Raw genomic sequence first — 15941 nt, forward strand, 5'->3', positions numbered from 1 at the left:
AGATCATGAACTCCTTGTTGCCAAATTGAGCAGAAGGAAATGGCAACCCACTCCAGTGTTCTTGCCTGGAGAATCCCAGGGATGGGGGAGCCTGGTGGGCTGCCGTCTATGGGGTCGCACAGAGTTGGACACGACTGAACGACTTAGCAGCAGCAGCAGCTGCAGGGAAAACCACTAGACCATTCAGGTATGACCTAAATCAAATCCCTTATGATTATATAGTGGAAGTGACAAATAGATTCAGGGGATTAGATCTGATAGATAGAGTGCCTGATGAACTATGGACGGAGGTTTGTAACACTGTACAGGAGACAGTGAGCAAGACCATCCCCAAGTAAAAGAAATGTGAAAAGGCAAAATGGCTGTCTGAGGAGGCCTTACAAATAGCTGAGAAAAGAAGAGAAGTGAAAGGCAAAGGAGAAAAGGAAAGATAGACCCATCTGAATGCAGAGTTCCAAAGAACAGCACGGAGAGATAAGAAAGCCTTACTCAGCAATCGATGCAAAGAAATAGAGGAAAACAACAGAATGGGAAAGACTAGAGATCTCTTCACAATGTATACATGTACTAAGTCATTGCAATATATAGTTTGCTGTTGCTGCTGCTGCTAAGTCGCTTCAGTCGTGTCCGACTCTGTGCAACCCCATAGACGGCAGCCCACCAGGCTCCCCTGTCCCTGGGATTCTCCAAGCAAGAATACTGGAGTGGGTTGCCATTTCCTTCTCCAAGGCATGAAAGTGGAAAGTGAAAGTGAAGTCGTGTCCGACACAGCGACCCCATGGACTGCAGCCTACCAGGCTCCTCTGTCCATGGGATTTTCCAGGCAAGAGTACTGGAGTGGGTTGCCATTGCCTTCTCTGAATATATAGTTTAAATAACTTATAAGTTTATTTGTCAATTATACCTCACTAAATTGCAAAAGTACAAGAAATTCTGCAGTTATATCAACATAAAATATTTTAAGAATACATTATTTAAATTTTATTGTTTATTTGGATTATATATGAAAAGAGAGCTGTGTGGTATATGACACTAATTCAAAGATTCCTATTAGCCTTGATTATTCAATTTAGGGAAAATATTACTCAATAATATTAAAAGACTACAATATTCAAACAATGAATGCAGATATTTTTCTGCTCTGTTATTCAGAAATTTGATGAAAAGCAATCTCTAATGTCTCTTAATGCCTTTAAAAGCCATGATTTGGGGCATACCTAAAGGCAGGTTCATGCTTTACAATTAATAAAAAGAAAATGACACTGTATTGTTGGAGAAGACTCTTGAGAGTCCCTTGGACAGTGAGGCGATCCAACCAGTTCATCCTAAAGGAAATCAACCCTGAATACTCTTTGGAAGGACTGATGCTGAAGCTGCAACTCCAATACTTTGGCCACCTGATGCGGAGAGCTGACTCACTGGAAAAGACCCTGATGCTGGGAAAGATTGAGGGCAGGAGGAGAAGGGGACGACAGAGGCTGAGACGGTTGGATGGCATCACCGGCTCAATGCACATGAACTTGGGCAAAGTCTGGGGGATGATGAGGGGTATGGAAGCCTGGCGTGCTGCAGCCCATGGGGCCATGAAGAGTCAGGCAGGACTTGGCGACCGAACAACAGCGACAACGAAGGCAGGTGAGTGTTTTACAATAAGGAGACAGATGACGCCGAGTTCTGTCCTGGGTGGAGACTCCACAGCTCTGAAAGTCATTCAGCCAACTAACCAAAGTGAGAATAGTTGCAAACATGAAATGTTAGTTTTCAAGTGTTTGCACATGTATTACTTTTTTTGGCGCTAATAATCAAGTGTTGCATGCCAGCCAGTTATTACTATTCCGAGAAGCTCTCTGACTGGCCTAGGCTAGCAATGCTTTACGGGAAGAGCCAGAAGTGGACCTGGGGTTTTGCTTGGTTTCAGAGAAATGAGGCTGATGACTGATTTTTCTCAGGGAAGCAAATAAGTATATTCGTTGTTTTGAAAACAACACCCACCCAATAAAAATAGTACAAAAAACACGTCAATGCAATTCAACCAGTGGCTTGGCCTTGAGTTAAAATGGCAGCAGAGAGGAAAAGAAGGTAGGTTGACCTTAAAGATGCACCATCATTTATTCAGTGTAAAATCTTACATAAACGCCTACTATGCAGTCTGTGGAACTGTTGGTATAAACAGCTTAGCTTTACCGGTATAGATGACGGAAAGGGCAATTTAGTCAAAGAGAATAGTGTGTGAAAAGGCACAGAGGTGGGGAAAACTGTGTTATGGGAAGAGTGAAGGGCACTCTGTAACTGAAGCAGAGCGTGTGTGAATTTGGAAGGTAAGCTGGGGATAAAATGGAAAAACAGTTTGGATAGACATCTGAAGACCCTCAATGTCATTTAGAGGAGATTGCATTTCATTTCTAAAACTTCATTTAACAAATAACGTACCAAAGAACTGTTTAAAACTTGTAGAAATAAGTGTCTTGTAGTTCTCATCACAGTGCTTAGAGTTTCAGTTACTTTTGTTAGATGAATACATTTTGCTCATGATTGGCCACATATGTTTAAAAAGGTTTACTGTGATTCCCACTGCACGAAGGGTCCGTTAGATCAGGCAGCTCAACACAGCCCAAGGAGAAGGTGAATGCGGCGGGTTTTAATTTTATCTTATACCAGCTGAATGTATCCTTTGCGATATCTGTGGGTTAGCTCCTGTGCTCCGTGACACACGCAAAAGGCAGGATGGAGCTTCCCTGGTGTCTCAGATGGTAAAGAATCTGCCTGCAATGCGTGAGACCCAGGTTCAGTCCCTGGGTCAGGAAGATCCCCTGGAGAAGAGAATGGCAACTCACTCCAGTATTCTTGCCTGGAGAATCCCATGGACAGAGAAGCCTGGTGGGCCACACTCCATGGGGAGTCAGACATGACTGAGCAACTCAGTTTCAGTTGGACATGAATAAATAGGCAATTCACCATCTTTTTTGTTTGTTTGTTTCTGATGCACTAGAAACACCAAATGGCTACCAACTTGCAGAAGATTTATATTATCTAGCATCCTGCAAATAAAATGCTAAATCAAGACTAAAAATAGGTTTAAATTTGATCACCTTAGAGCTCTCAAGTTTATAATTTTAGTATATCACCTAGCTGAAACTTCTGTATCCAGACACTCCCAACCCCCAGTGACTTTGCTGACCCAAATTATCTTCCTTGGTCACTCTGTCCCTGCCTCTTATGTTCTCTGCATGAACATACTCATCTCACAGACTGCCCAGTACACCAACTTTTCAGTACTAGTGCTGGGAGAAATCCTGTGCTCATGCTCAGGGATAATTTGTGGCTCTTTTTCTGGCATTCTTTTTCCTTGGTGTATAACCTAACAATCTTCTTTTTAAAAGCGCTCCAGAAATCTCAGCATCTTGGACACAATTTAGAATTTTCTCTTTGCTTTATGGATACAGAATTTGAAATTTGTGGACAAATATGCTGGAGTAAATAAATCAAAATGCAGATGATTAATTTTGGGCTTTTGAAAAACATATCATGGTCTAAAAACTGGCTTGAAATTCCAATTTTGCTTAACTCTTATAAGAAAGTGCAATGAAAAACCAGTCAACAGTTTTTAAGACCACAATCCCAGAATGATTAAATACTTCACTTTGCAAATTCCAACTAGTATTTATGTGAAAATCTGTGCTACTGTGCAAGTGTTTGCTATTGATGTGCTGTGTACAGTCTTTTAAACTTTTCAATTAATGAAAACCCATTTGAAAACTTTCTATGCAGAAGTGGTAACAGTATGGTGAATTCTAGTACCAACAAAGCAATACTGTTGGCCTTGCTTGGTATAGAGTTTATTGAAAACTTTATCTGTATCATTGCTGTATCAAATGACTCAAAACTTAGTTACCAAGCTTCTAACCACATATAGCAGAACAAGAGGAATGGAAACAATTTAATGAATTGGAACAGGATCATAGTTTACTAATACAGATAATTATGCAGAATATAACCTCCACTAACCACAAACTACAGCAGCACAGAACTAATCACATTAAAGCAGAAAACTGGCCCAGATATGCCAACTCAGTAGCCTTTCTAATCCAACACTGACATAATTGAGCTCAGAGGCTAAGAGCACTCGCATTGCTGTTTGCCTGGATTTTCCAAACCATGTCAGTTCTTGATTCAGCGCCGCTATTGTGTGGATCAAATAATCCCCGGGCACAAAAATACGCTGGGGGAGTGACTCCCCTGGCGTCCAGGTTATGAGTGTGGTCAGTCATTCCACATGCCTTAGGCGTGAGCTATCTTTACCATGATAAGATATTTCCTTTTCAAGTTTTGCAATCCCCAAATACAAAATCCTAACATCAGTAAAAGTCAAAGAAATTTTAAAAGTGTTATCTTACAACCCTGTTCAAGAGCACTGAAAATAGATTTATCTCTTCTTGTTTTTTTTTTTTTTTAAATAAAATTAATACTGATCTGGAACAACAACAAAAGTTTTTTTTTTACAATACATTCTTAAAATTGTAAGTGTCTACTACTCTGGTTCTTCAGTGTGAACTACAACCAGATATTTAAAAATACGTCTTTGACATGTGCGTATACCAGTTCTGTTCTCTTTTTGCATGGGTCACCATGCGACAAAACAATTTGGGAGGGGGAGAAAAAAAATACAAAGCAATTCTGGAAAACTTTCCCTCTCTTTTCTTCGAATCTTTCACTATGCCTTGGAAAATGAGGTCATACATTTTAAACAATATGACTCCCTTTATGTTCCTGACCCTCCAACACTCCAGAACTTTCTGGACTTTTCGTGAGCAGAGGTACAGCTGTCGGAGTCCTTAGATCAGGCTCCTGATCCCAGGAGCTCCTGCTCCGCAGTAACCGAGTCCAGTCCTCACCTAGGTCCCCGAGACCCAGCCCCCGGCATCCTGCAGACCAAGGCGACCCGCGAGGTCAAGAAACGTCTGGTTCCGGGGACCTGGCACCACCTCTCTCTTAAGGATAACGGAGTTGCGAGAACCTGCCCTCCTGCCTGCTTCTTCCCATCATTTGCGCCTAGGATTTTGCAAGTTGCCTGCGAAGGAGTCAAACATGGGTCAGGCAAACGTGTTCTTTCCAGCCACGGTAACCGGATCTCTGGAGTGAAATCAACCCGCAGAAGCATCCAGAGACCGCAGCCAGCCAGCCAGGCAGCGCTGAAAGCACCAAGCGAGGCTGCAAGCGCCAGCCAGCCGGGCGCAGCTTTCAGTTTGGAGGCGAAGCGCAAGACCGCGCCCCCTCCCCCAAAAGGTGGGGGGCTCGGAGGAGGGTGCCCAGAGTCGCCGGCCTCTGCGCTGGCTCTGCTCTGGGAGCCGGGAGGGAGCCGGGGCCGGGGGCCGGGGGCCGGCCCCCCCACCCCGACAGCTGTGCAGCCGCGGAGGCCATTGGCTCCCCCAGCCCGCCTCCTTCGCCCCCCGCCCCACCCTCGCTGACCTAATCAGGCCGTGCAGCACTGGGGGGCCCGCATAAAAGGGGCGCCGGCGGGCCGCGCTCGGCGGGAGCGGAGGCAGCGCCGCGCCGCCATGGCCAAGGAGTGGGGCTACGCCGACCACAACGGTGAGTGTCCCCCCCGGGCCTGCCCTGGGCGCGCGCGGCCGCCGGCTCACCGTGGTCTCTCCCTCTTCTGGAGCGGCTGCTACGCCCAGTGCAGGAACCGGTAACGCGCGCACATCTCTGCCTCTGACCGAGAAGCCCACCCACTCAGGGCCGCTTCTGGGGGTCCCCCTCCCTCGGAGACTGGCTGGGCAAGCTCTTCTTCACCTCTCTGAGCCTGGTGTTGCTACGAGCTGCTCTGCCTGCAGTTTCTGCCTCCCCGTGGGGAAAGGGATACGGAGATGCTCTGAAACCCACTTAGGCGCAGTGCTGTTTGATTCCCACTCTGTGATAGGAGACGGCATTGGTGAAACATGCGATGAAGTTCACTTCAAAAATAAGCCTTTCAGGCTATATTTGAGCCAATACAGGGACCCTTTGGGGGAAATACACAGATTTAAATACACCCTTACAGGTATGCTATTAACAAAACTATGAACAGGTCTTTGCCCCCCAAGCCTTGTATTGCCCAATCTGATATCTTTTCATAATCACTGGCCAGCCTCCGTGTATTTTGCTGGTTTAGTCACTTGCAGAGAAGACTTTGATTGCACCACCAGATCAATGAATCCCCTCAATTTGATTTCCTAGGTCCTGACCATTGGCATGAACTTTACCCGATTGCCAAGGGAGAGAACCAGTCGCCCATTGAACTGAACACTAAAGAGATCAACCACGACCCTTCCCTGAAGCCATGGACAGCATCCTATGACCCGGGCTCTGCCAAGACCATCCTGAATAATGGGAAGACCTGCAGGGTTGTGTTTGATGATACTTATGACAGGTCAAGTAAGTATGACACCTAGGCAGAGACACAAGGACATTTTCAATGGCTGTATTGGCAAAATGTGATTTATGTCACAGCAACAGAATCGGTGGGACAAAGGGGCACTTCTTTTCTGAAAATGGAGATGACGCTTGACTTTGCTCTCATCTGAGGATTATATTTATACAGTGAAGAAGAATGTCTCACTCTTTAACCCCGGTCACGCTGGCTGCTCCAAAATGGCCCCATGCCCAAGCTAAAAGTTGGCAGTGTACCCCTGAAATGAAGCTTAGTAGGGAGGTGATGGTAATGAGTCCAAAGGAGTGTTCTTTGGGCTCTGATGGTCTATACTTGAGGGGGTTTTGCATCCTAACAAAGTCCTGGAGAGCAAGGCTCCCATTCTCAGATGTGGCATAGATTCCAGCCTACAGAGCAAGAAACGGCAAAGAACCAAGTAGGTACTCTCTTCTCCCGGTGTGTGGGTGGGGCCAGTTCAGGGGAGAGAGCAGACCCATGGTATAAGCAAGAAGACCAGCCTTCAGTGGGGCTCGCCTGACTAATCATTTCAGTGAGGGTTTTTGAAGACTGACAATTTCTCCTTGAGTTCTGATTTGCATTTGTCCATGGGGTCACAAAGAGTCGGACACCACTGAGCGACTGAACTGAACTGAACAGAACGGAACTGAAAATGGAAAGTCGCATGTTTAAAACAAAGTCTATTTCATCTATAACCATTAAACAAATCAGTGAAATAAAAGAAAGCTGATTAGAAATACTTTATCTTACTGTGAATGAGGTAAGAATCTACCTTTCGCATATTGGTACTTGATATACAATATATATTTTCCTAAAACCACATTTATAAAAAAGTTAAAATTATCCTTACTGATGTACATGAATGAATATTCTCAGTGATCCTGTAATTAAACAGTAATAGTTATAATTTCTACCTACTAGCAGGTTCCAGGTAAGGAATATCATAGAAATGTATATTCTTTAAATAATTATCTCATTGGTATCTGTTATTTTTTTCTCAATTTAAATCAAGTTCCACTCTGAAGGATGAGTAATAAAATTAAACAGGATCTCTTAGGTTGAATCACATGAAGAAGACTCTTTGTAAGCAAATATGATTGAATATTCACACTTTCATATGATTCATCCTATAAATTGGACTCATATACCTGAATTATAACAGTTCCTAGTGGATGGTAAAAGTGCAAAGAGCAATTAATCTAACAGAAAAAAATGGACAGAAAAAAATGCAATTTAAACATTCATTTCTACATGACCAAGCTCATCTAGTCTCGTTCTATCAGTTTAGACCTATCCTATGACTTTCAGTCTGCCATTTCAGCACCAACAGTTGATCTATGTTTTCTAGAATGGCTATCCTCTGAATTCTATTTTGATCTAGCTTACATTGGTAAATTTTGACTTTAGGGCTTCTGTATAGTTTCCAATATCCTTTAGAAAATATTTGAACTTCTAAATCACTCTTCAGGCTAAATGAAGTGAAACTGAGTTAAGTGCCAAGTTGAGATATTTGGACAGCAAACTCACATTCATACTATCGAGAATCATCTCGTTTAAGGGTCAACATTGATTGATTCCCTGGGAAACTTCAGAATTTTCCATTCCATCTCATTTGAATAAACACAGTCTGAATTAGCTGTGGGTGTGAGCTCTTGTCTGTAGTCTTGAAGAAAAGTGTAGTTGGAGGCAAGACACGGAGAAGGAATTCACATTTGCTCAATGAAGACTGTGCCAGGCACTGTGATGAGCAGTTTAAGGTCCTTAATCTCATTTAATCCTCACAGCAGCTCTGAAAGGTTAGTATTGTTATCACCTTTGGCGAGATGCAGAAACGGGTTCAGAGAAGTTTAGCAACTTGCCTGAGACCACACAACTCGCAAGGGGTGGGGCTGGAATTGGACCCTGAGTCTGCCGGGCTCACAACTGTCCTATTCTCCCCAGTGCAGCAAATTTTGACTTTGATTTTAGGGTTTAGTTGTTCTCATTGCCCATCCACTGGCTTAATTTTATTTCCATGCGTGTGAAATTGACATGTAAAAATCACAAAACAAGCAAACACAATCAGAAGGAGAAGGGAAAGCATTTGTTTGGACACACGCCAAGGCTTCACTTTGTGAGAAAGAGACCAGTGTACTTGGGAATGCCACCATCAGCTCAGCCCATCAAGCTCTGGCTCCAAGGTAGCTGTTTAGCGCAGGGCTCTGTCCAAGAAGTGCGAGCTCACTGCTGACCTGGCTTCTCTGACTCGCAGTGCTGAGGGGCGGTCCCCTTACTGCGCCCTACCGGCTCCGCCAGTTCCACCTTCACTGGGGCTCCTCGGACGACCACGGCTCGGAGCACAGCGTGGATGGAGTGAAGTACGCAGCAGAGGTAAGAGGACCGGCCGGGACCCACTCTGCATCTCACCCAGTGAGAACTGAGCTGACAGATAACAACAGAAGAGCATCCACTGCATGTCCTTCAAGCCTGTAGTAATGAAAAGAGCTGCAGGAGTTTTAGCGTAAACTGAAGCTGCCAGACATTCTGGTTTAGACAGTTAAAAGAGTGGAGGTGAGTTAGTGTCATGCCTGAAGACTTGCAAGGTTATGTTTAGAAAGTGGATGGCTGCTGAATAATAATTATTTTATTTTATTTTTTTGGGGTAAAACACTTTATTATATACTATACAATATATATATTTAGGACAAAAGCAAACATTATAAAAAGTATAAAAACAAGAACAATAATAATTTTATAAAACCAGGGCTCTGAACGGAACCGAAAAGAGAAGGGGAGCCAAGGCTTATTAAGTGCCTGCAGGTAGTAACCCAGGTGCTCCCGTCGGCGTGCTACAGGCTGGGCTGCAGGTGAGGAGATTAAGGTGCTAGAAGGTTACGTAACGAAGTCACACAGCACATGGTGCTGGACTGGTGCTCTGCTTCGTGCTGATGGGCTTCATCATCCTGCCCAGTGCCCTAAGCCTCCTCTTGTATGAGAGTGTGCTGCTTTAAAAATAGCACTTAGCAATGCTGGCTGATGCCCAGGCTCTAGTCTCTTAAGGAAGGGGGTGCGTCAGTATAGGTACACCTGTGATTTTATATGTACACATGGATTTATGCACGCAGAGAGATGGCTAGCTACAGATACACACAATTTAAAATGAGCAGATACTATATACTCTGTTCCTGAGAACCCATTAAAGGAAACGCATGATTGTAGCTCAGATCAAGGCATCATATTACAAGGAAATAAGACAAGCCTCCCGCATGCTCTCTGTATAAAGCCAAGCCTATAAGGGGCGACGCATGCCCTGGAGGTGAGGATAATTCCATTTGCACTGCCAGACTCTTCCAGAGGCAGGCTCTGGTCAACACAGGAGCCAGGAACCCTGGAGCCATTTGTGGACACCCTCTTGGGCAGAGTCATAAGGCAGCTTAATTCAACTTAACAAAACAGCTCAACTGAGCTGAGAGAGACCCAGAGTACTTCCCTGTGACCATTCCCTTTCTCTGCAGGCCATCTAGACAGCCAGCGACGGGATAAATTAATGGAGAATGCCTTTCAGACGTCTTTCCCCACAAAAGGGGGGAAATTTAGCATATTCCTTCCCAATAGGGCCAAGCCTTGCAGTTTGTTCTTGACACGCAGGATTATCACACAGTCTTGTTCTTGAAGACAGTGTTTTTAAACTGCCATGAACTATGGTATTCTCTTGCCATTCTGTATAATTCAATGTGGAAATTTTGACTAATTTAACTAGTGTATATGTAAGCACCTTAACCTTATTAAGATAAGGTTACCAACTGGTTCTAGAGCGCTTGTTACTGAGAGAGGCATGAAAAACATCCAATAATTTGTCCCTTATTTTTCCTCTCCTGCTACTGCTACTGCTGCTAAGTCACTTCAGTCGTGTCCGACTCTGTGTGACTCCATAGACGGAAGCCCACCAGGCTCCCCCGTCCCTGGGATTCTCCAGGCAAGAACACTGGAGTGGGTTGCCATTTCCTTCTCCTACTTCCCAGTTAATTGTAACTTTAAATTGTTAGCAGATTCCTGTTTATAGTTCTGCGTTTCATTGTTTGATTTGGTCAGAAAAAGGACTAATAGTATACAAAGCTAAAGTAATATTGGAGAAGGCAATGGCAACCCACTCCAGTACTCTTGCCTGGAAAATCCCATGGAGGGAGCAGCCTGGTAGGCTGCAGCCCATGGGGTCGCTAAAAGTCAGACACGACTGAGTGACTTCACTTTCACTTTTCTCTTTCATGCATTGGAGAAGGAAATGGCAACCCACTCCACTGTTCTTGCCTGGAGAATCCCAGGGACGGCGGAGCCTCGTGGGCTGCCATCTGTGGGGTCGCAGAGAGTCGGACATGACTGAAGTGACTTAGCAGCAGCGTAATATTATGAATTGATTTAACGACAGTTTGGTTTTCACCAATTCTACCTGTCATAACTTTTTATTTGAGCCATCAAAAGTCTTGCCAAAATATCGCATGTTTAACTTTTCTAAAAGTTCTGTCAACTTCTGTGAGAGTGTTCAGCAATCTTAGACTGTAAAATTGTTGGGTTTATTGTCAATAATTTCATACTTATTTCCTTATTTTAGGCATGTCCCTCCTAACCTCTGTTCTATGATTTCAGCTTCATTTGGTTCACTGGAATTCAAAGTATAACAGTTATGCAAGTGCTCTGAAGCATCCCGATGGTGTAGCTGTGGTTGGTGTTTTTCTGAAGGTAAGGTAAAAATTGAGTGCATATTTTTTTCAAAGTTTAGTTTCTTATCAATGCTTAGGCTTCATGTCATTTTATTTATAGGGGAGAGAGGAATGAAGTTCAGGATTCATTCAACTAATCAAGATATTTCCGATAAGATCAGCTCAAAAGATTTTGTTCTCCCTTAAAAGAGTACCTTTAGCTATACTTTGGCCCACCTAGCCTTCTAAATTTTCTCAAGGTGCAGGGTGTGTGTGTGTGCGTGTGTGTGTTGGGACAGTGGGGATGGAGCCTTTGAAGGAGCTTGTTTCAGAGGCAGTGAAGGCAAAGGCAGCCTTATTCATTACCCTTTCCGGCTGCTCCACGTCAATTGCAGTGGAAACCAGAAAAGCCAGTGTTGGAAACCACTGTGATGCCACGTCCCTGGCTGAACATCCTCTCAGCTTAGGGTGGCCACCAATCACATGATCCCAGGCTAAGATAGCACATGGAATGTGTGTGTTGTTGAGCCAGCCTTGGTTTAGAGAGGACTTAGTGTTATTAACACATGAATTTAGTGGTAACATGATCTAGATTTTAAGCCAGAGGTGCAAATCTGGCTTCTTTCTTTTTGAATGACCTAATTTGTTTTATGTTCTGAATTCACTGGGTCCTTTTCAGTGCTTGAACACAACACTACAGGAAGTGGAGTGGGTCTGAGCAGAAAGACAATAGGTTTAGTTTTATGAACATTGAGTCCTCTTAGCTGCAATTATATTAAAAAGTAGAATGACTTCACGGAGAAGGCCTAGGATATAGATGTAAAGCAACATGTAATTTTGTGGTTTTGTATTTCAGAGACCGAGGGTCCAAGTTTAGTTCAGAAAATACATACTCTAAAATTTCGGGGGAGGGATAAAACTATGTTTTTGCTTCCTGCAATATATTCTGGCAGATTTATAAACACTGGTTGCAGATGGATGGATTAAAATCAGCTTTTAAGACAATCCTAAATTATGGAGAAGAGAAAAATATAATCGTTAGTTTTCTCTCTCTTTTTCTACAGATTGGACGTGAGAAAGGCGAGTTCCAGCTGCTCCTTGATGCACTGGACAAAATTAAGACGAAGGTAAAAAGTATCATCTTCCCTCTTAGAACATAAAGTCAGGTTATGTCATTTTTTTTCTTTTTATATTTTTCAAGTGTGCTTCTCTAACCCAAAATCTGTTAGTAAATTGTTTGATGAATATGCTAGGCATACACAATAAAAGCAAACGCTGTTATGTTTGTTTGTATATTTTTATGGTTTGTTGGTTTTAGAGCAGTTTCACATACATAAGCTTATTTAATCCTCATAGTCAACCTGTCAGGTAATCACATTTTTAATGAAATGTTTGAGAGAGAAGTTGAGTGGTGTTCCCGAACCCCAGCACACAGATACACACACGCATAGACATACACACACACATAACACACACCCTCTTACACACTCGCAGAGGTACTAAATGTTTGGGTCCTGGTGTTTCCCTTTCTCTCCTGGATTGAACCTGTGAATTTTAAATCTTAACAGTAAATTCTTCCATTTAACAAACTCACTTTAATTCTCTGAGACTGTTCTAGTCAATCACTTTCAGTTTTACCACCAGGTAAAGTATTCTGAGGGTGACATTTGATAAAAATGCAAGCCTGTTTTGTATCATCAGGAACCACAGCACTAATATCCATGAAATATTTCTGCTAGTTTAGAATGAGTTTGTCCTTTTTCTTGAGAAAGGGTAGATTTATAGTTCTACAGACAGTGAATAAGAGAGAAAATATTACAACGATTGTGCCAAAGTCATGTCATGCAAACCTGTCCCCCCCTCGCCCCCCACACCTTTTATTGCTAAAAGACACGGATTTGCTCCCAAGCTTGTTTTCTCCGTTGCCTTTGAAATCCACACCCTCCCCAAGCTGAGATGCGGGGCGCTGCGCGCACCTGCTCACCCACCCCGCTCTCTCGCAGGGCAAGGAGGCACCCTTCAACAACTTCGACCCATCCTGCCTGTTCCCCGCCTGCCGGGACTACTGGACCTACCACGGCTCCTTCACCACGCCGCCCTGCGAGGAGTGCATCGTGTGGCTGCTGCTGAAGGACCCCATCACGGTCAGCTCCGACCAGGTGAGCGCCGCTGGGCGCAGGGCTCCGGGTCTGCAGGGCGCCGCGGGGTGCCGGCGCTAACCCGAAAGCGTGTGTGCGCGAAAGGCGCTCAGTCCCATCCGGTTCTGTGACCCCGTGGACTGCAGCACGCCAGGCCTCCCTGTCCATCACCAACTCTCGAAGCTTGCTCAAACTCATGTCCATCGAGCTGGTGATGCCGTCCAACCGTCTCATCGTCCTTGCTAATTTGCTGCTGCTAAGTCACTTCAGTCGTGTCCGACTCTGTGCGACCCCATAGACGGCAGCCCACCAGGCTCCCCCGTCCCTGGGATTCTTCAGGCAAGAACACTGGAGTGGGTTGCCATTTGCTAATTTGGAGAACCCCAAGTACTGAGGACTGGTTAGCCGATGGGGTGGTAAATACAGCCTTGGGGAAAGGATGGGAAGAGAGTGAACATCCTCCTGAGGTGTAGGCTTCCCTGGTGGCTCAGTTGGTAAAGGATCTGCCTGCGATGCAGGAGACCCGGGTTCCATCCCTGGCTCAGGAGAATCCCTGGAACAGGAAATGGCTACCCATTCCAGTATTCTTGCCTGGAAAACCCCATGGACACAGGCGACAGGGGGGCTACAGTCCATGGGTTGCAAGAGTCAGACACGACTAGTTCCTCAGTTTTACAGCTAAGGAGGCCGATGCTCAGAAAGGTTAAATAAGTTGCTCATGACCACACAGCCGAGGGTAGCATCTGAAATTCCACCTCCCCTCTGTCTGCTTTCCAATGGTTTGGTCTTCTGCTTAGGCTTCTCTTCCTGTAAATTAGTCGTGTAAATTGGCTCCATTAACTTATGCAGTGAAGGCCAGTTGAGCTTATTACTTGCACTGACACTGTCTTCCACTCTTATATAAGGGATAGATTTCAGCCCGATTCATCAGATTAAAATAATTGTTTCAGAATTCCAGATGAAAAGGTTTTAATCACAGGGCATAGTGATCCTCTACAAAAGAAAGAAAAGTGTTTTGTTTTTTGTTTTTTTTTAAGCCAAAAAGAGGTTTTCTTACTCGGGAAGTGGCAACCAGTAACTCCAGGCTGAACACTGGAGACGGGTTTTGGGGTTGGCTCCTTCAGAAAGCCAGCGGTCTCTGTCCCACGCTTAGCCTCCGCTCGGGCTGGACGTGGTGTGACGTCTCCCCTTCCCGGCTGCAGGTGGCCAAGCTGCGCACCCTGTGCTCCAGCGCGGAGAACGAGCCCCCGGTGCCCCTGGTGAGGAACTGGCGCCCCGCGCAGCCCATCAAGGGCAGGACCGTGAAGGCGTCCTTCAAGTGAGGCCGCTGCAGCCCGCCCTCTTCAGGAAAGGAAGCCGACCCTGCGGAGCTTGGCCCCTCGCCGCCTCTAGGCCTTTCTGACTCGGGTATACCCCAGGCCCACCCCCGTGTCTCCACGCAGAGCAGAGCAGATGAGGCGCGCCATCGCCGGGAGATCACAGCTGCTGTTGCCAGGGTCTGATGTGAGAGCGTGCGGCCTCCGCCATAATCACCGTGCCTATTGCAGCAGCGTTCCTAGTAAGGTTTCAAAGAAGAAACAGGGCGAGGAGTGCAAAGACAGGGAAAAGTGGCTCCTGGGCACCATTTCTGTGTTCTCTTAACGTTTGCAGAGCTTCTGTTTACCCTTTTCCTACGTTGCTTATCCATCTTAAAGAAATAGTGAGCACTTCCATATGTGGGCGGAGAGGGGTCTGCAGATCCTGTAGCAGAAATTAAAGTGGCTGTGAACATCAAGAATGGAGAGGATTATGTATTTTAACCCTTAAATAAACCAATCAGAAGTGCATCATTTATTAACATTTAAAACCACCGTTGAGACTGCCTGGTTTTCATTATCAATGAAAGTAAAACACACTGACCAGGAATTTTTGTTTTAAATTTGACCCCTTATTTGAATGTTTTCTTCATGAAGATGGTTGACTTTATCCTGATATGTTTCTTTACCTGAAGGAGGGCCATTTATTTTTCATTTTACTACTTTTATCTTTGCATGCTTCTTAAGGTAAAAAATGTCTCTGATGTATTTCCAATGTGAGGGTGGGATTAACAATTCCTAGAACTCGCAGGGGTGAATGCACTTGAAGTAAAAGCAGTTGTACTGATCATCAAAACTAATAAAGACATGAATGCAGACACCTGAGAGTTGTGTTCTTTGTGGAGGGGGAGCTTTGTGAGCTTGTTTTCATAACTGAAGGGACTCATTCTGAGTTTGACTGGAAGTTGCATTCCTGTGCAGTGGCTGAAGCACTTCCTGGGGGCCTTCCAAGGAGACTGCAGACCAGAAGGGGCTTGCGTAGCCACAAATTTGACAGTGTGGGCTGGTTAGGTTAGGGAGTCCTTATCAGTACCATGGTTGCTATCTTAGGGGCATGGAATTGTCAGACTGTAGCCTTTATGTCATTATTTTTTAAAATGTGCATCGAGATGACGTCTGTCTGACACTGCAAACATCCATACCTTTGAGACCTTCAAAAGTGAAATATCTTTAGACATAAAGTCCAATTTTGCCGTTAGTAGCCTTGATGAACTCTCATCACGTCACTGCCTAATCTGTTAACTTACTTTTGAAAATGGCAGCAATAATTGAATTACCCTAAGGAATAAGAATGGTATTGGGTCAGGAGAGTCCTGCAAAGCTGGAAGTCAAGTCACATGACAGA

At 44.7% G+C, this 15941-nt stretch overlaps 1 protein-coding gene across 1 annotated transcript; it reads left to right on the forward strand.

Annotated features, from left to right (window-relative positions):
* The first annotated feature begins 5432 nt into the window (after window positions 1-5432).
* On the forward strand, window positions 5433-15414 carry CA3 (carbonic anhydrase 3). Its single transcript, XM_055432418.2, has 7 exons — window positions 5433-5589; window positions 6217-6414; window positions 8679-8797; window positions 11051-11143; window positions 12168-12230; window positions 13107-13262; window positions 14444-15414. The coding sequence occupies exons 1-7, from the start codon at window positions 5556-5558 to the stop codon at window positions 14561-14563; spliced, it is 783 nt and encodes a 260-aa protein (XP_055288393.1). The 5' UTR covers window positions 5433-5555; the 3' UTR covers window positions 14564-15414.
* The last annotated feature ends 527 nt before the right edge of the window (window positions 15415-15941 follow it).

The sequence above is a fragment of the Moschus berezovskii genome, chromosome 16 (genome assembly GCF_049115385.1).
Source record: "Moschus berezovskii isolate FMDL1 chromosome 16, NW_MosBer_1.0, whole genome shotgun sequence".
Taxonomy (NCBI): Eukaryota; Metazoa; Chordata; class Mammalia; order Artiodactyla; family Moschidae; genus Moschus; species Moschus berezovskii.